We start from the raw sequence: 20,044 nt of genomic DNA, 5'->3' as shown, positions 1-20,044 counted from the left end.
TGAGTTTGAGGTCAAAGTCTCTTTTTGCTCCTGACCATCATGCTAACTCCCCACCCGAGACTGGGTAATCTGTGAATTTCCCATCAGAGCCACACAGGCATTTCTGTCAATGCAGAATCGCCAGCAGGAACTTACCTCTGCTGGCCAAAGATTTCACTGTTTATCCCAAGTTATGAACAGAATAGCAACAACATTGATATCAACCAGCAGACTGACCTTCATATCAGAGAGCAATGTTTTGAAACTAATGTGTTTTTATTTCAAAATATCGACTTGTCTTGTGCTTGTTACAGGTCACCAATGTCCAAAACGTTGAGGAATCTGTCATGGCTTTAAGTCCTGTTTTCTTTTCTTCGAGTCATAATTATGTAATTTGGAAACGCTGTACTTTGGCTATTCATTGTAACCTATAAGCACTGCCTTGTCCCTTTTCTGTGTAACAATAAATGCTGTACAAGAAGCAAATAAATATGTTTGACTTCAACTTCTTCACACACAAATTCTTCACCGTGTCCAGACAATAACATTTTTATTCTTTTGTAGTAAACTGTGTTTAAGATTACATTATGAGTTGAGTATCTGTACTTCACGGCATAGAATAAAGTCCACTGTGGAAAAAGTTTGAAATGTTCATCCAAAGTCCAAAATAACAGAAAATAAAACCTGGATTATGATGTCACATCTATCAACCAAAACTACCTAAGTATCAATTAAAACATTTTCACAGAGGTCACAAAATGTAGGTAAAAATAAAATATATTTTTACATTAATGCACACATTTAAAAAAATAATATATATATATATTTTTTTTTCCTTGAAGATTCCTTTAACATTTTATGTTTTGCATATTCAAATTAATGATCAACTGCCACATGTTTTATTTTCCTGACCTGAGAGCTTTAAAGTGACTGTAAAATGTTTGAGAGTTCATCCTCTGTGAAAAACAGCAGCTTTAGTAACCTTCAGTCAAACACAACAGAGGTTGGATGACAAGCTTTGTTGGGACTTTTTGATACTTTTTCCTGGAGCTCTTTATACTTAGCATATTCAAGAAACAGACATTTCTCTGAAACCATAAATCTGTTTGTCAAGCTGTCACGTCTACTGAATGTAATACCTTTATCAACTTTTGAGCAACTGGTAAAAACTCTGACTCCCAGCATGCTCTGTAGAAATCCTGCTCATCTTCATTCTGTGTCCACTTCAGAGCTTCCTCTTTATCTAAGGGAGAAGTGAGAAATCTTTGGTGTATTTTGAACATATTGTGCCCAAGAAGTATCAAAATACAGTTCTTTAGAAAAGTAATCACACAACTAGACCAAAACTATTTGGGAAAGTTTTGTGTTGTTGCAGTGTAGATTTTAAAAGCTGGTAGAGAAATTCCCTGAAATTTTTACAGCTGTTTTTTTTTTTTTCTTTCTTTAAGACAAATGGAAAATCCTTTAAGATGGTCTTTTCAATTTACATTAATCCAATATTTTCTGCAGATCCATCACATAAAGTCCCATTTAAAGTTCAAATTGTATTATTACTTTTGCAAGTCACTGTATGACAGAGATATATTTATGGGAAGGAATAAATGTGTCATCTCCTCATTGGGTGACCAATCTTAGTAGGAGTTTGTTGTTTTCCAGGTTGCGTCCCTCCACTGGTTATGTAAGGAGCAGCAATAAAACAAACCTGAGTACACTGTGAGGATCTCCAGTAGCCTCTCTCTCTCCTCTGCGTGCAGCAGCTTGTCGGAGCCGTGACCAATCAAGTTCCACAAGGCCTGACAGGCCTGTCCTGCCAACTGCCAGTCAGCTGGCCCGAAATCTCTCAGACAGTCCACCAGCCTACACACACACACACACACACACACGCACACACTCTTCATGTGACTCGAGGAAGGAGAATGCACATGACCATCAGGTTTTGTGAACATTAGGTGCACTTCAGTGGACATTCATCTGGACAAGAACAGAGTGTGGGAGGTGGAAATAAAATTAAATGTTCCAACAGTGTTTAGTTTTTCAGGCGAGAACAGAAAACTGCAGCCAAAAGAGAACTACACAGACTTTCTTTCAGCTCCAGCTCTCATCAGTTAAACATATACAAGTTATTCTGGAATGACAAACACTTGGGAAGAAGACTTTATTTTATAACTTCCTGACCAAGAAAATCTTTTTGTCCTGTTGACTCCGGCTACAGATTTATTACATAAACTTCAAATTGGTTTTAGTTTCTTATCTCAGTCTCAGCTAGAAATCCCATTTCCTCAAGAATTGAGCTATCCTTTAAACAAACAAACCCCAGGCCTGCTCTGTTTTGCCATTAAGCTAAACTTTATGCTTTTCTGCAGTCCTCTAGGCCAAACTGCCAAATGCTACTTATCAGCTCAGAACATTAACAAAAACATGGCGATATGCAGCAAATTATGCCAGTAAAAGGATGATAAAAAAAAAAATTAAAAGCTGTCAGTTATAAACACCAAGAGGGCCTTATGTTAAAGCTTGCTTTGATGTAGGTTGGTAGGTGCCTTCTCACCACATTTGGCCCCAAAAGAGTTTGCAGGAGATTCAAAGAGAGGCTATTTATCTCTGAGTGCTTTTGTCCTTACTTTGCAGGAGCCCCCTCCAGCGTGAGACAAACCCTGTTGGGAGGGTCCAGAGCGAGGTTGGTCAGGACCCCGCAGGCAGAAAAACACATCTCAGCTCTCTTTGAGTCAAGCAGAGTCACCACAAACTTGTGCACTGAGGGAGAGGATGTGGACAAAGAATGGGGGAGATAAGAGAGCTGCAATCACCAGATTGGCCCTGCAGATAAACCCAGCTTCAGCATGATACAGAGGTATACGGATCACACTGCGTGGCGTGTCAGAGCTTAAGAACCATTTGCTTTAAAGTTGATTTAAACATAAACTGCAGCTGGAATCCGATATGAATGTACTGTATGCTGCATAAAAACACAGATAACCATTATTTCCTCACCATCTGACAAAGAACCCAGCTAAATTTTCTATGGGACTGAAATAGTCTAAAACACAGATTTAAATTTAAACAGAACTACATGTATGACCAAAACATTCTTCAGCTTAGGTCTGATCAAACCCCACAACATGTCTCCAAAATTAAGGATCATTTTTTTCTGATTGTATGTATTTAGGAAACTATAATCTGTTTTTATTATGTTGCTTTTACAGAAATGGCTTCTGAGCGGCTTTCCGGTCTGTCGGTGTGGGACTCATTTCACTGTGGATAATAAGTATTACTCGCTTCCTACTCAACAGATGGATGAGTGCCCTTCATGAATTTGGAAATTGCATCCAAGAATGACCCAGACCTAAAAGATAACACCTGTATCTTTGCTAATTTCTGTTGATTTCTCTGTGATGTCACACAAGGAAGAAATGTGTTTGAGGCTTTGCCTTAAAGTACATCCACACGTGTACCCCAATATTCTCTGCCAGACATTTTTTGTCGCATTAAACAAAAAAATTTGGTAATTCTGAAATGACCAAAACCAGAAAAGATTTAATCAAATTTAACGTCAGACTAAAACTAAAAATGTTAAGAGCCTGTTTATCCTCTACACCATTGGTCTTAAGGGCCGATGTCTCTGCTTCAACACACCTGAGTCAAATACTGAGGTCATTAGCAGGACGCTGGAGAACTTGACTGGACACTGAGGAGGTATTTCACTCATTTGATTCAGGTGTTTTGGACAAGGGACAGAACCCCTGGTATACATTAACATCTCACATTTCTGCATTTTCAAGATTTGGTAAACTACAAATTTTGATAAAAGGGTTTATCAAAACAACCCTTTTGTTTTGATAAATGTCAAATATACATTAAAAATACGGTACAAAAACATGCAAACTTTATGTGTTACTTTTGGATGACACAGCTAAAACGCTTGCAAATGTTGAAAGTGAAAGAATTGCTGGGGGAATTCCTCGATGACTTCTGTTCAGGTAAGTGTGTGCACATGTTTGTACAGGACTTTTCCACAATGCCTGTTTATGATTATTTTTGTGATAACGTCAGGAACACACACAAGCGGCTGTGAAGGCAAGTAGGCAAGAGTTTGGAGCAGCAGGTTTTTTGAGCTCATATCGGACCATAATTGTGGCTTTGTACTTTCATTGGATTAATACCTTTATTTTGCATAGCTAAGTCCCGCACATCCTTATGTAGTGACAAGTTCCCATAGACACGAGTGGCCTCTAACATGGCGTCCATACTTGAGCTAAGCAGCAATTTCAACATCCCTGTAACACAAGGAAAAATTGCATTAATCACAATATTGTTCATTCAACTTCGCCTTGAGATTTGCTGATCCTTTAGTCTTACACTTTGCAATGGTGAGCTGATTATGTTTGATCTCAGAGTTTTCCTCTTGATAGAAGGAGAGGTTATTAATGGCGGCTGCCACATTCACCATTAGGTCCTCGCTCTCCTCCACAGACCTCAGCTCTGCGCCCAACAAATGTCACATAAACAAATACAGACAAAAAAAAAAAAAAAAAAATCAAGAATCAAATACCATATTTTGTATTTCACTGAAAGAAAACCTATTTTACTCAATGTCAAAAAAAAATTATTCCAGTGTTATAATAATTTTATAACAAAGCTACAAATAAATTGCTGTTATTTACAATGAAAAAGGTGGATCCAGATGAAAGCAGTTCCCCCTTTTTTCACAACATAGTTCAAATGCTTTGTTAAATAATGGCTGACAACTGTAACAAACATTACATACAGATCTGATTAAGCCATTCAAACACCTGCTCTTTCTGTTCCTTAAACCTCTTTAGAATAGAGATGTGACAAAAACAAATATGACTGCCTTTCATATTAGTTTCAGCCTGATCCACTTGATTTGATAACACAAAGGTCAATATGACAAAGTCCAATGAAGAATGTCACCATGAGCAGCCTTCGAATGAAGTCTGTTCCTGATATAACAGCAGATGTCATGTGCTCGGTCGTAAATCGCAGATATTGCGGTTGAGCTGTCAGCCGGTGCCTGTGTCTCACAGAATTTTGTTTCTGGTTCTGACTGGAAATGATGCTTTGTTGTGCCCCCCGCCTCCCTCGAAACCGTGTAACAGAAAGCAACGCGGTGCGGCGTGAACTCAAAACAGGACATCAATCTGCCAAGTTTGCCTTTTTATCTGTTACTGAAAGTTTTCTTTTCCGTCTTTGATGTTCATATCAATCTTGCATTCTCAGTCTTTCATTTTATGTTCCACTTGTGGAGCGTATTCACATGTTACTTGTTTTTTTTTAACTCTTTCACCACTAACTGTTTATTTCTTGCCTCCAACTGTCACAAAGTTAGGTGTAGGAGGCAAGTAGCACATAAGAGTTTCACACCCTCCTACATGCCGGCTCAACCTGTCCTAAACCAACTAACCACATGGAAGAAATTAATGCAAGCAAACCAAGTTGGCTATGAGAAGCGACAGAACATCCTGCTTCTGCAGCAAAGCGCTACGCTCTGTCAGAATTGCAAAAACAGGTAAACCAAAGGAGGATGTGTACTCTACTGAGAAGAAAGCACCAAGATGGTTACAACTGACAAAATAAGGAATGGGTTTCCCAGCACTAGGGATGTGGTTGGCTGCCTTGCACATGTAAACGCCACTAAACAGCTAATTATAAACTAATCAAAATTACAAATTTTCTTTAAAAAAAAAATCTTTGATGCAACCAGTCACAGTTTTTGATATGGGCCATGTGGGCAGATGCTCTGGCCAGAAATAGAAAAAGGGAAACACAAACGCCAAATTAAAGAAACTTACTTTATCTATTGCTTTTCATGCACATGCAGCCAATGAGCTGGAGACTCCTGCTTTATGCTAAGAATAAAACAAATGTTCTATGTGCTTTGTGAATGTCTAAAGTCTAAACTAAATTTTATCCCAAGTCACAATTTAAATTATTTCCTGCATTTACAGGTTACGGCATGGCGGAAAGAGGACTTCACTCATGTAAAAAGTAAAAACAATGACAAAGAAAGAAAAGTCTGTTTTTGTTTGCAATAAATTTTTTTCCCAAAACACATTTTTCTCTTCTTACCTAATGTCTCCATCAGAAGCTGAATGCATGTTGTGTTTGTAGCGAGTGATGGACCGACAGCCGGGTGGATGCACATGTTTGCCAGCACCCTGACCAGCTTCACTAGCACATCGTCGGTCAAAGCAGCAGCAGCTGCTACAGGTTCTCTGGGGGAAGGTGCTTCTTTCTGCACGACTGTACTAGATGACACATTTCTCCTCTGGTAGCTGTTGTACAGTCGGAGGAGTGTAGGCATGCACTCGTTGCACTGAAAGAGCTGCTGCCGAGGCTCCTCACTTTTAGCTGTGAGGTTGCCGAGGGTGAAGAGAAGACGTACAACAAGGTCCTGTGGAGGAGACATGGAGACGGGTCGCTAATGACTCTCTAAATCTGACACATGAACTTTACTGAAATTAAAGATTATAAATCAGTTTGCTTAGATATTTCTCTGGCTTAGGCCCAGTTACTTTCTCAATCTCAAATAAAATTACATTGTATTTTTAATTATTCCAACTGCAGGTTCCCTGTAATCTTCTACATCACTTTTACTCATGGATCAACTCAACCTCACTATGTCTATTTTGTTTCCTTATTCCCTTCTTTAACCTTTTTGAGTTGTGCATACCAGAGGGAAAAACACTGTTTAGCCTAAAAGGAACATGTCTTTACTCTTTATTACATACAGAGTGCAAAGAGCACATATGAGAAGACAGAGGGGGCTTGTGGACTCACCTGCTTTTGGTGATGTTTGCTCAGTAGATCTAAAATTAGAGAGTAGCAGTTGGGGGTCCGGGCCAAAGCGAGACAGCACTCGGAGTAAGAGGACAGTTTACTGAGGGAGAGAAGGGACAATAAATACCACTGACCAATCAACCCACTGAGAGCGCTGCTATGGAGACTAACTGTTCAAACAAATAAAGAGAGGCTGAGCTCTGTCACGTTTGCACAGCATATGAAAATAACTTTCAAAGGTTTCTGACCATTTTTTTATTTCTTAGATGTTAAATCTGATTTTGCATTATGCTTAGCCCCCTTTACTCTGATACCTCTAAATAAAACTCAGTGCCACCAATTGCCAGGAATGGACTCCTAAGTGGTAATTAAGGCTCAATTTAACTTCAGTTTAAATACAAATGTTCTGTACAGACCTCAGTGCTTTGTAAGCAAACGGTGGTAAACAAATAGCATCCTTAAAGAAGACAGAAGAAAGGTCAGAGATAAACGGTGTAGAGGTTTAAAGCGGACTTACTTTATAAACCAGTAAATCAAGCTATAAACATTTAATAGAGAAATTCATTATCCAAAAATATAAGGAGTACAGCAAACTCAAAACCTATCGAAACATGACCATTCACCCAAACATATAGCACAAAAAGAAAGAATATTAATCAGGAAAGCAACCAAGAGGGCCATAGTATCTTGATTGGAGCATCAGAGGTTCACAGCTCAGGTGGGAGAATTTGTTGACTGTCAATTAGGAACATCACACATCTGGCCTCCATGGAAGATGACCAAGAAGTTGTGCTGTTAGCAGTTCACCACACGTTATGTAGGAGACACAACAAACACAAGGTGGAAGGTGAGCTGGTGAAATTTTGAGTGCTGTGTGTGTAGAAAAATAACACTACATGCCACCCTGAATGCACCAAAGCTATGATTGTGGCGGCAGCATCATGCTATGGGGTTGTACCCCATAGCATGAGGTTGCATGCTATGGGGCACGCAACCCCCGTGTCTTGTATTGGAGTTAAATACAAGACAGTCAGTGTTTAAGATTTGAAACTTTGATGAGTGCAGACAAAGGAAAACAGAAACTGTTTCTGTTTCAGTGAAACTTCTTCAGATCAAAACGGTTGTACAATCAACCGCAGATCTACTAACAGAACTGATTCTCGTTTAGACAAAAACTTATTTAGCAGCATCAGGGAACCTTGGAGGCAAAAAATCTGATGTGAAAAAGAGAGCAACGATACATTTTGTTTAAATAAAACAATGAAACCATGACAAAATAAAATGGTTGTACCTAAATATTCTGGAGATGTTAGTGGAGATGTCTTTGTCCTCACAGTAACGACGCAAAACCAGGCAGAGGGATGGAATTACATAGAAAGAAACGAAGAGCGGACGGGAATCAGGATGATCTGCAAGGTTCCTCAGGGTGGCTGTCAGCTTTATAGGACAAAGAGAGAGAGAGAGAAAAAACAGACAGTGAAAAAGACAGTGATGATATGTTAGGAAAAGAACATTAGCTGCTGGCCTGTAGCCTACAGAATGCTCCATAGTTCAGTAAGGAAATAAATAATTCTATCACAAGAAGGAAACTGTAATTCCCACCATATACTTAAAAGCTCTGGAACGTCATAGTGTTCCCTCTAACAGGGTAATGAGCCGTGTTAGATATCAAATGACGGACTGGTTAAAGATGTTTGTTTGGGCCAGTTTATGTGGTTTGAAGCAATCATGTTGAGCAAAGTGGCGCAGAGTATGCTTTGGACTGCAGCGGCAGAGAACTTCAGGCTTGTGAACAGCAATGTACCAGACATAAACAAACACATTTTTCCTAATAGTTCACAATATGCCCAAAAATACCAAACAAGTACATGCAACATTTAAATTCCCCTTTACTTACACACAACCCCTTTTTACACACGCACCCAGACATTTAAAGAGGAACATTAAAAAAAATCTGTCATGTTACAATGTTGTTAATAATGCTTGAGACAAACCTGCACGAGGATGTTCCCCGCTAAAGTCATGTTGCAGTCTGACACTATGCAGAGTTTCTGGAGGAGTTTCTGCGCAATTTCAATACAGTTTTTGGCCAACAAGATTCTGAGGATTGTGATGTTTCCAGACAGAAATTTTAAAGCAGCAACACAGTAGAGAAGAGCTTCTCCAGAGACACCAACATCTCCATAATTCAGGACCGACAACAGTGAATCTAGAAAAGGAACCGTAAAAATATGTTTGATTTGTAATTATCAAACATACTCAAAAATGAAGATAAATTCAAATAATAATATGTAATAAAGCATACAGAGCTACAGAATATTTTATCTAGACAATCTGACCAACAATGGAGATTTTCTCAAAGAGGATGTCGTTGTTTTCACTGCGGCTGATTTGGAAGACGAGTTTACAGATGTTGAGCAAGTTGTTTCCACTCACACAAAGCTGGAAACATGAAAAAAAAAAAAAAAAAAACCAGACCGTCATTTTACATTAAGATGCCTTCTGTGTTTTTGTTATTGAAACTTATGGCAGACATCCTGGCATGCACACAACCACCCACCAGTGCATCTGCAAAACACATCACTCACAGCGAAGCAGAGCTTAGCAATGTGCAGGTTGAGCTGGGCAGACTCGCGATCAACAAGGTGGAACAGAGTTCGAAGGATCCCAGATCTCTTCTTACAGCGTCGACCGAGCATGTCCGCATCAGCCAGGGTGCCATGCAGACGATCACACAGATCACACAGGCGGTCCACCGAGCCCTCCGAGCTGCCTGCGCATGGCAAACACAGATATTAAAGAAATCATGTCAGGTATCGATCAGACATGACGAAACTGAGGACGAGTGACAAAAATATCACTTCTGTGGGTTTGTAAACATAAAATCTATGTAAACGTTTACAGTAATTACAACTACAAGGCAGCTTTGCACACCTAGAGATTGAAATATTTAAAGATATACAAAAAAGCTCAAGATCAGATAAATTGGAGGAAGAGTGTCTCTGAACAGCCATTTACATCTTGCCACCATTCTGGGCTTTAACTGGGCCATTCTAACACACCTCCAAGTGCAGACAACTCATAGCGTGTAGCAAACTGCTAACAACATTGCTTCTTGTTTTCTCCATGGCGATTTTTCTTACTGTACAGATTTTTAAAATATGTGATTAAAAGTAGATTAAAAGCAGATTTTTCAAATTGAGTTGAGGCCCATTACACAATGTTATAATGTGCCTCTTGGCTACTTTAGTGTGCCTTTCTCTTGATGATGCTACTTATTCATTATTGTTTTCTAATAAAATCCCTGGATCTAAGGTAAAGAAAATAAAATTGTATTTCTTTTCACTTAAAGCAGGGTTTTCCCCAGTGCATTATAAGCCTGGTGGGCCACCAGGCTTTTCTTGTGCCCCCACCAGGCTTAGCTCTGCTCATATATTTAAGTTTTTTTTAATGTTTGCATTTTTTAAGACTTTATATTTGATGTTCAGATATTAATCTTCCAATAACACATAATTATTAAGTGATATTTTCAATTTCCTGTCAACTGAAAACATTTTTTAACTCAAAAACATGGCAGGCGGCTGGATGAATGACTGCCAAGCGCCACAACCACCAAGCTTAGCAAGTTTTCTGGGGGAAACCTTATAAAGGCATATGTGCTACATCATGTTTGATGTATCAGATAAAATCCTATGGATATACACTGAATCTTCTGCTCATAACATGACCAAATGTGAAAAACGGTTGAGGGGTAGCATAGGAACACTTTTGGAATTTTAAAGGAGTTTTACTTATGCAGAATAGAGTATGTCAGCAGTGCTCAGCAAAAAATTCATCGGTCTTCCTCCTTTGAGAGGCAGCTATGAGTTTCGATGGTGAAGTACAGAAGAACAATACAGCAACAGGCAGCTGACGCATAGGAAGAAAAAGGGTGGAGTGTTTTCCTCCTTTTTGAGGGAAAATAAATGTTTTCCTTGCATAAATAAGAGGCCGCGTCTAAGAAAAGCAGAACACTGTCTCACACTCTGCACTTCACTGCAATTTCTCACCGAATCTCTAGTGTGTTTTATGCATGAGCCAGGAGCCCCTTAGTACAATAAATATTTAATATTTATCTTTCGAATGAAATTTCCATTAAATTTGTAGTGCATTAAAATATTTAAGGGCACAGATTTCATTTCATGGCTGCCAGACTGTCGTTTCAGGCTTAAAGACAGATTCTGTACAGATGCCAACCATAACACTGTTCTGTTTGTCCTTCCCCAGTGGGTGAGATGGCAGTGTTTTTTTTCATTTTGTGAGACTTTATGCATGACTATCTGCCAGTATTGAGAAATCAATTTCTAAGCCTGCTGGCTGAAAATGAAGAATAATAAGGAAAAATAGGGAAGAGAGAATGACATCTCTAGTAAAAAGATCAGAATCTCCACCACTGCTATGTAAATTTAAAACAAGGATTAGGTTTAAAGACGAAGGAGAAAAAAGGTATTAAGGTGCTGAAAGGAATCAGGAGTTATGTATGCAATGTATTAGCGATGTACTTTGCTTTTCACACATGGTAGGTTACCTGCAGCTACACTCTCCAGCTCTTGAAGAAGAGGAAGAATCACATTATTCCACACCAGTGATTCTGGATCCTCCTCATCTGGGCATGTGGAGCTGTTTCCATACCCAAGCTCTGAAACGTGAAGAGAAAATTGCAGTTTGCCAATTACCTCCTGCAAACACACAGGTGGTTAGCAAGGTTCACAAGTTCACCATCTTAAAATAAAACAGCAGGAAGTTTGATGCCACAGCAAAAGGTCACCATCCACAGCTAAACTTCCTCTTATTTCTTTCTGCACCGATATGAAACAGTCTGCATGTGCTACAAAAACATGTGTCTATATTTTCTTAAATACCAAACATGCTTTGTTTCTGTATATTTGCATACCACATTGCTTGGTATGATACAGGAAGTCGTGGCTGCACAAACCCACCTCTCTCTCAGCTATTGATTGCTTGTTTTATGACTGTTAGCAACAACACCTCAACCAGAGGGTTTTTTTTTTCAACTTAAGTTTAAGTTTAAGGTAAGGTTAAGCTACAGAGATCATCATGTTTAGGAGATGTTACAAAACAGGTTTCTTTTCATGATTATACTCTGAGTGCAAACACAGAGGTGGTGGTTAGCAAGGTTTACAAGTCATAAATGTTCAATTTGTATTGCTTGGTAAATATGCATAACTTGCTTGAAAATAAGAAGAGTGAGGAGCAATAAAGAGATCTGGACAAACCTGTTTTCTGTTCTCTTCCAGACTCTGTGGGTCTAACTCCTGAGTCAACATCAGGCTTTATATTTTTACTGCTGCAAAACAGACTGCAAAACAGACACAGACGCATGCACACAAAGAACCAGGTTACATCAGATTTTGTGACCACTGTCATTCTTTCTTAAAATTGGCATAGCTTTGGATAAATGTGCATAAAAGATAAAACGTATAAATAAAACCTAACAATGACTTTGTCAGGAATTAGAAGTCTCTGCTTTTAAATGCCTAGTCAGGCTGTAAGAAAATGTTTGCCACTAGGTGTCCTTGTTGCAACAGAGGAGCAACTTGTGAGGAGGCGCTCCTCTAAGTCCGTTTTGCCCGTGCATGTGTGTGCACAATGCGAGATCATTTGCAAGCAAGTAGATACATGTGGCTTTACGTCCTTCCGTTTACATTGCTGTTTTTATTTATCTGGATGTGTGATGGTGCAGTGGTTGTGCAGAATGTCTGCTAAAAGACAGGAACTGAGATCTCAGCTCTGAGGCCAGTCCGGTGAAAGCTGTACATGCTTTGTCACTGTGAGCTGACGCAGCCGTCTTTACCTCTGTGCAACACTGGTGAAGTCTTCTAATAGGTAGCATGCTATGCCGTGTCGTGGTTTCCTTTTGCATGTTATTGTTGCACATGTTGCAATGTGCATGGAAAATATTGCATCAAAGTGCCAGTTCACTTTGTGAAACAGGACAGATGGTGAGTGATGGAACTAATTACAGCATAGCAACCCTAAATAGTGATAAATAAAAACAGATTATGACATAATATGCTGACTTACGGTCCTTTCTCTATGTTTACAGGACAGAAGTTTGATATCATACATACTTGCTTAAAAATTTACTTTTCCTTAAGAGCACAATCCCAGTTTCGGGTTTAGCTGCCGTTACAGTAGAAACCAGATGTTTGCCCAGGCTGTACGTTGTTTTTCTCACCATCTGGCATCAAAAAAGACTGAAGATTTCATGTTTCAGGTCAGTTAGGATTATCAAAAACATTTTTAAGATTCCTATTCCATGAATCTATTTGAAAAGGCTCAGGTGATAATGTCATGGCTTTATAATGTTTAATTCATATTATTTAAGTTAAATAGAGGCACACATGTGGATGTATTTAAAGGTAAAGTCATACACGCTGCTGCCCTGTGTGACATCATGGAAAGTTTTTGAGAAGTCAGACTAGATTTGTCTGAAGGTCCCAGAGTCATCTGTGTAAAAAAACCAAAACAAAACAAAACAAAACAAAAAACACACAACTAGGAACAGCATAAGAGTGACCAGCTGTTATATAATTCAGGAAGGAGGCAGGTTCTGAGTCCCAGTGATGAATGGGACTCAGAGCTTAAATGTAAATTTATGTAAATATATCAGTTCCTTATATATCTTATTGACCAAAAGACTTTGTGAAAATCAAGGAAAAAAAGTGGTAAGAAAGCATCCTTATCACAGTAAAACTGTAAGAACATGAGGTGAAAGGCCAATTCATTACTTCCAAAGCACCATGAATTTAGACACAGATACTCTATACCACAGAGACATGTCCTGTGAACTGAATTGTTTGACCATTATGAGCAACATCACATTTAGAAAAAACAGGGAGAAAGCTGAAAGTCTGAAAATGCCACACGGGGTTGCAACATGATGACAATGTTTTGGAGTGGCTATTACAAAGCCCTGGTCTCAGTCCCACATTTATTAGTGAATGTGCAAAGGTGTGAGTGAGCAAACAAGGCGGCCTAAAAACCGGACTAGGCCATTCAGCCAGAATAATGCAATGTTGACATCAAATAAATAGAAAAATTTTAGTAATCCTAACTGACCTGTAACAGGAATTGTCCAAACTTATTGGGAGACAGTGAGAAAAGTGGGTACATGTCTTTTTATAGGTAAATATCTTGTTTAAAATATGTTCAATGTCTAAAAGGGGATATGCAGCAGGGATAGTTGGCTGAGGCTTGCTGCACCATCAGGGGGTTTTGCCTTTGTATGATAGGATTAAGGGCTTGATAATAAGGTCTCTTTGTGTGAATCTGCATTCTCTGAGACATGACCTCATCCCTGTCTTAGGCCTGGCCAGTGCAGTGCAGTCACAATATGCAACACTGCCAGCCTTGCCCAGATCGGCACCCAAATCTAATTGAGAGCCATTTGGATCTGAAGAGCTCTGGCTTATTGGAGGGGAAAGAAAGAATCAAGGGGCTGTCTGATGTATATGCTTTGACTCAGCTGGTATCTCTCACTTTGTATTTCTCCAGAGCTAATTTTGTAAAATTAGGCAAACAACACTGAATGACAATACTTCCAAAAAGCCTAATTTAAAAGGTCGATCAGTGCCAGAGTTTTAAAAGTAGGACCCATCTTTGTCAGCAACAAGTTACAGAAACTTTGCGTGTTAAGATGGCTTGAGTGGGGCTGTGTGAGGGAGATGTATGAGCAGCAGGAGAGATTTCCTGTAAAAATGTTTTATGGTCTTACTCCCCCACCTCCTCTTTTAACAGGTCCAGCTGCCCCACCAAATCGATAAGTGGATGGATTGTAACAACAGTCCCCTGACATCGTGCCCAGAGTTATACGCTCCTCAAGCTGACACACAGCTGATGAGGTTGGCAAAAAAGTAGAGCTTTTAGCCTTTCTGCGCTGGGAAAGTGTAAAAGCTGACAAATGAGGATATCGACAGATGGAGGCAGATTCACTGGATTTGAAGCTTGCCAAGAAGTTGGATTTAACTGTGACCAAGATATAGTGTACAGTGAAGTATATGATGGTTTAACATGAGGTTGAGTCTGTAAAGTTGAAGAATTTGTGGCTATAGTTAGAGAAACCTGAGCTGCTCTACAGTATCCTGGAAAAGTATTCACACCACTTAAATGTTTTTGCATTTTGTCACATTACAAACACCAACTTCCATGTATTTTATTAGTATTTTATGTGACACAGTACAATACTTCATAAGGAGTTTATAAAACCTTTTAAAAAAAGTGTGGCATGCATTTGTGTTCAGTAATAAACCAGTGTCACCAAATTCCTTCAATAGTCACCTAATTCATAATTAGAGTTCACTTGTGTATAAATTCAACTCAGCATGAAATTGGGTTGTCTGTAAAGGCCTTTGACTTAAGGTTATAAGCCAGATGAGGAGAATAATTATAAAAGAAGAAACCAATACTAACTCTAGGCTCTGAGAGGAGATGTAGAGAGTTATAACTCAGGTGGGAAAATCTTGTTTATTATTAGTCACGGATGGCTCAAATCGCTCCTACAGAAAAGAGATTGTGAAAAAATCATTGCTGAAAAACAGCCACCAAAGGTACAATTTGTTGTTTGGCACAAGTAATGAAGTAGATTGAGAAAACATCTGGAAGGACATACTCTGGCCAGATGAGACCAGAACAATTTAAGTCCATATTTGAATACAACCCATTTGACTGAGCTTGATGGATTTTGAAAAAACGAATAACCAAACATTTCAGTTTAGATTAAATTTAGTTTAATGACTCACGGGGGCTGAATACAAATGTACTGCACAATTTTCAGATTTTTTTTATTTCCACCCAAAAATGTCTTACAAAACAAGTTTGTGATTTAAATGTGACAAATAAAGAAAGCTAATAATTTATACTGAACACAATTTTGATACATTTCAAATGACTTTCACATATTTTCAGCAGGCCAATATATAAAAGATGCTTTTATCCTTATCTTAATAACTAGATTTTTACTATGACTATTATTGACCAAATTTGTATTAAAAATAAATTTGTGTAGACAATTTTGATTTCCCTGTCTAATAATTAAATCTAATAATAACAGGTTCAAGAATAAAGAACACATATCAATAATTACACTAATATTCTTGTTTTTTTTTATGATTTTTACTGGTAATAACGCTAACTGCTGAATAATCTCACAACTTCAAGAAAGACAGTACACTTTTAGCAGAACAAATACAAAAAGGCAGAGCAGCAATCAACATTATTAAGAAGGATTTGATGAAAGCCAAAAACAGGACTCAACTTTCTCCAGTAATGGCTACCTCTGCAACCTTTTGTCCCACTAAATCTTAAACTGGTTGTGGTGCTGTCATTACGGTCAAAGAGGAGGAGCAGTAGAAGGAGAAGAGACAGTAAAGGACACATACCGCCGAAGGTTTTACCTTCTGCTACGTGTCCTGCGTTGGCTCGCTTTGAGATGACCTCTATGGTCTCTGGAGAGGTCTGGACTGCAAAGTTGTTCGGCTGACAGCCGCTTTGGCTCTGGGCCTGGATTTAATTTCTCTTTCACAAAAGAAAAAGAAAAGATGAAACAAATCATCCAAATGAGGTGAGGTGCTGCAGCCAATTTATATGTTCACAGTACACATAAAAGCAGGCAGGCAGCTTATTATTGACTAAAAAAAAGGGAAATTTAGGATTTGTTCATATGTCTATCTATAAAAGGGAAGTGAGGAAAACACATAAACAGGTAGGCAAATCCTAAACATATAGCCAGAGCTATGTTAGTATGGTTTAGATCAAAGTACACACATGTTATAATAGTGCAGTCAAAGTCCTAAATCTTTTGTTTACAAATGCACTTCATCCAATCTGACTGTTATTGAGCTATTTTGAATAGAAGAAAACTGCAATTCAAGCAACTGCAATTCAAATTCAACTTTTCTTCATCTCACAATCCTGAAAAGAAATGCATACCACCCTTATCAGATTTTGTTTTTCCATTTTGAAAACCATGTGTCTTTTTACTTTACTTCACAATTACTGCATGTCCCACATTGTGTTTGTCTGTTACATAAAATACAACTAAAGTGTCTTGAAATTTGTGGCTGTAACATGAAGAAGTAAAGGGTAAGAATTGTACGTTGGAGAAGAAAGGTTGTACGCAAATGTTTTCACAAAAAAAAAAAAAAAATAGTGATCCAACTAAAAATAGAGAATAGTTTGTGTAAGTCTTTTTATGTTTGTAAACAGACACAAAGAGTAATGATCAATTTTAAATATAAAGCCCCAGAGATTGATTGAAGTTTTTTCTGCATCTTTTCTCAGTTGGTCGACACAAAACCTTTTTATTTTCTCACCATCTGTGCATGCTTCTGAAGGCAGCAGTGATGTAAGAGATACAGACTTGAGGAGGCGGCTCCGAGACCATGCCAACCCTTTCCTCGCTTCCACCGGCTCAATGGGGAATCTGGGAAAGTCCTTCAATGGTTCCTCAGCATTACTGGAGTCTGGAAACTTTGGTTTCTGGACAAACAGACAAAGTACGGAATTTATGATGGTGTGTGGAATCGATCAGAGGCTGAATTTACTTGTGAAATCTCTTTTAAGCCATTAGAACTCCCCTAATTTTGATTTCTATTGGTTGAAAGAAACAAAAATATACATTGTTAATATGTCTGTGAATATTACATACATGGTTCAGAGGTGAGAGGCGAGTCCCTGAGCATGGCCTGGAGTTAGCATCAAAGTTTTGAGAATGAAGGCTGCAAAGTTTTAAAATGTAATCAATTATTTATGACAATAGATACATACATTTTCAGTTCACAGATATGAATTTAGCTGAATTTGTTGCTAACCTGAAGGCTGATGGAGGTCTGCTGCCATGATCTCCTCGAACAGAGTTTGCCCCAAAAAGCCTCCTGGGTCCATCTCTTGGCGTGAATGGCCGCTGTGTGGACTGAACACGCAGAGACTGCCTTGCTTCTCTGACTATTTCGGCACATGATTTCCTCAAGCTGTTGCGCCGTGGGGTGAAAGCGCTGCAGACCCCATGCTTGGTCTCCATAGAGCTCAGTCAGTTTGCTCATTCGGGCCTAGGTGACTACCAAAATTTACCTTTTCAGAAAATTATTTTGTGTACATACACATGCATTTACTTCTTTAGATATTTTATTTCATCAAAAGTTTGTGCATTTATGCATGTGAAAACAATCAAATTCCTGCCAATAAATCTGATTCTGTATTGCTCTCTTGGCCTTTTCTCTGCTTTACGTCAGTCTTGCCTCCACCTCTTCTTTCTTGATCGCAGATCCATTGAGCATCCAGTTGATTGCTCCCTCAGTATACATTAAGCCTGGTTTACTGTATTCTTTTCCAGATCCTAATTACCATGTCTCTAGCTATCCCTTGACAGCAGTTTTCTGCCATTTCCTGTGTTATTGAGTTTCTTTCATAAGTTCTGCAACCATTTTGTTTCGTTCCAAAGATTATTTGGAGCATATTATCTTCTTCTCTGCCTTCATGTCACACATTAGCACCCCTGAGACAATCTTACTGCTTTGTGACAAATAATTATAACCAATACAAAGTATTATACACATCTCTAACATGACTCATCTGCTCTTTGTTTTACAGATTTGTCATTTCTCAATTCAAAATTTCATAGGTAGTTATGTTCATCTATCCTATACTGAATGCTTTCTAAATCTTGAAGTTCAAATTCATATTTTTTTCCTGGAACTTTTTTGCAGTTTGTCAATTAGATCCACAAGATTTAAAAAAAACTAATTTTTTGTGTGTTTAATTGAGATTTGAGGTCATATTTGTGAAATTCAATAATGAATTACAATTTTAAAGTGTTTAATGCACATTCAGGACTCCAGAAGGGACCTGATTAGAAAACAGAGTACAGCTGTGTGTAATTTAGTGACTATATGAACACAGTAAAGGACCTACTGTAGTAAAACAAACAAACAAACAAAAACAAAAAAAACAACTAAACACATTGACGTTGGTGACAAAAAGTGAATAAAGCCCTAATGCTGTAAAAATAATTGCAGTATTTTATTTACGTATACTTTTATATATATTTTATACATGTGGAAAATTTATGTAATTTTGCGAGTTAATGTTAAAAAACTATTTGCTCACTTGCCTACTGACGTTATTGGTGTTGTGGATGCGGGTAGACGGCCTTTGTCTGTGCGCGTTCGCGATCCGTCTCCATGGTGACAAAAATGCTTTCAAACTCAGATATAAAATCCAACAAAAGTCGGATAAAATAACTTAACATCTGGGATTGGAAACTGAAATTGTTTAATATATGAGTGACTTAGTGACTCAGAAGTTATATTTATCAATAAGAACAGCTAGATTTATTTTTAAAGCAGCAGGAAGCGGTCGATGAATCTGATGTTTGAATGAAACTTGTCGTTAGTATGGTAAATTAAACCGGAACACTCACCGTTAACACTCCTCACAGCTTAAATTGCCGAAAAAGATGTCAGTCGGGAAATAAAGCATTGTTTCCAGACCAAAGCGCAAAAGTAAAATGCGCAGAATCTTGCTTCAAAGTTGCAAGTTTTCAATCAGGCGTTTAGGTTGAGACTGAAGCTTTCCTGTGCACGAGCTTCAGACGCGCGACTCGAGGTGACGCGCTTTTGCCTTTAACTGGGCTGTGAAGGAAACCACAAAGATCTGCTTCAAGCTAAAGTAAGGATCCAGGTTCATTGACTGTTCGTCTTTATTTGTCGCATAACTTTAAATTACACACTCTGTGAGTTTAACAGTAAACACTGTAACCAAAAGTTAATGTTGTTCAGCTAAAAGTCCTCAGATCAGTATAGTGAATCGAAGTCTTATCATAGATGGTTGATTACTTTAATAGATTAAATTAAAGTTCGAGATCTCACTTTGGGTCATTGTTGTTATAATTATAAAGAGAGCTTAAGCGTTTATTTCAGCAGTTCTTATATGTCCTGTTTCAGTTTGCAGTAGATTTTGCAAAAATTAATCATTAATTCAACATATTTACTTCTGTTAAGATGTTCCACATGAGTATATTTTGTTAGAGCAAAGCTAATATATAGTAATCTGACTTTATGACCTTATGTTATATGTGCTAATGAATCAATCTGACTTCTTGAAATTACTTCAGGTGGACAAAAAAGTTAACTAAAGTAACTATACATTTTTGTGTTAGTTTGACAAAGCATGCATAATAAATGCCCGAAAAAGTTTCATTTCATCCTTT

At 38.2% G+C, this 20,044-nt stretch overlaps 1 protein-coding gene and 1 long non-coding RNA gene across 4 annotated transcripts; one reads left to right on the top strand and one right to left on the bottom strand.

The window, feature by feature from the left end:
• Positions 1 to 512: 512 nt before the first annotated feature.
• Positions 513 to 19,418, bottom strand: armc2 (armadillo repeat containing 2). 3 transcript variants are annotated; one of them, XM_044106876.1, is made up of 18 exons: positions 19,256 to 19,418; positions 17,649 to 17,893; positions 17,486 to 17,555; positions 17,151 to 17,316; positions 16,233 to 16,353; positions 12,054 to 12,136; positions 11,345 to 11,455; positions 9,366 to 9,550; positions 9,117 to 9,219; positions 8,772 to 8,986; positions 8,069 to 8,214; positions 6,778 to 6,877; positions 6,067 to 6,391; positions 4,336 to 4,458; positions 4,140 to 4,253; positions 2,601 to 2,733; positions 1,682 to 1,836; positions 513 to 1,222 (listed from the first exon to the last, which is right to left on the bottom strand). In XM_044106876.1, exons 2-18 carry the CDS (start codon positions 17,855 to 17,857, stop codon positions 1,089 to 1,091), a joined length of 2,493 nt encoding a protein of 830 aa, XP_043962811.1. In that variant the 5' UTR covers positions 17,858 to 17,893; positions 19,256 to 19,418; the 3' UTR covers positions 513 to 1,088. The 3 variants fall into 3 exon arrangements, with proteins under 3 accessions (XP_043962811.1, XP_043962812.1, XP_043962813.1); XM_044106877.1 differs by having other exon boundaries at positions 17,649 to 17,885; XM_044106878.1 differs by lacking the exons at positions 17,486 to 17,555; positions 17,649 to 17,893; positions 19,256 to 19,418 and having other exon boundaries at positions 16,233 to 16,351; positions 17,151 to 17,231.
• On the top strand, positions 3,735 to 6,157 carry LOC122825452. The gene is made up of 4 exons (XR_006369645.1): positions 3,735 to 3,956; positions 5,323 to 5,506; positions 5,946 to 5,985; positions 6,083 to 6,157. It is a non-coding gene; the product is annotated as an uncharacterized LOC122825452 (long non-coding RNA).
• Positions 19,419 to 20,044: the final 626 nt, after the last annotated feature.

Source organism: Gambusia affinis, linkage group LG22 (genome assembly GCF_019740435.1).
Source record: "Gambusia affinis linkage group LG22, SWU_Gaff_1.0, whole genome shotgun sequence".
Classification (NCBI taxonomy): Eukaryota; Metazoa; Chordata; class Actinopteri; order Cyprinodontiformes; family Poeciliidae; genus Gambusia; species Gambusia affinis.
Note: the sequence above shows the minus strand (reverse complement) of the source record. Positions and strands in the feature narration are given on the sequence as shown.

Excerpts from the sequence above, each read along its gene's own strand:
- armc2 (XM_044106876.1), bottom strand. The coding sequence starts at position 17,857 with ATGGAGACCAAGCATGGGGTCTGCAGCGCTTTCACCCCACGGCGCAAC. Across the intron at positions 8,987-9,116 it reads TGAGAAAATCTCCATTGTTG|ATTCACTGTTGTCGGTCCTG; the intron begins GTCAGATTGTCT and ends TTCCTTTTCTAG. Across the intron at positions 8,215-8,771 it reads CGGGGAACATCCTCGTGCAG|CTGACAGCCACCCTGAGGAA; the intron begins GTTTGTCTCAAG and ends TGTCCTATAAAG.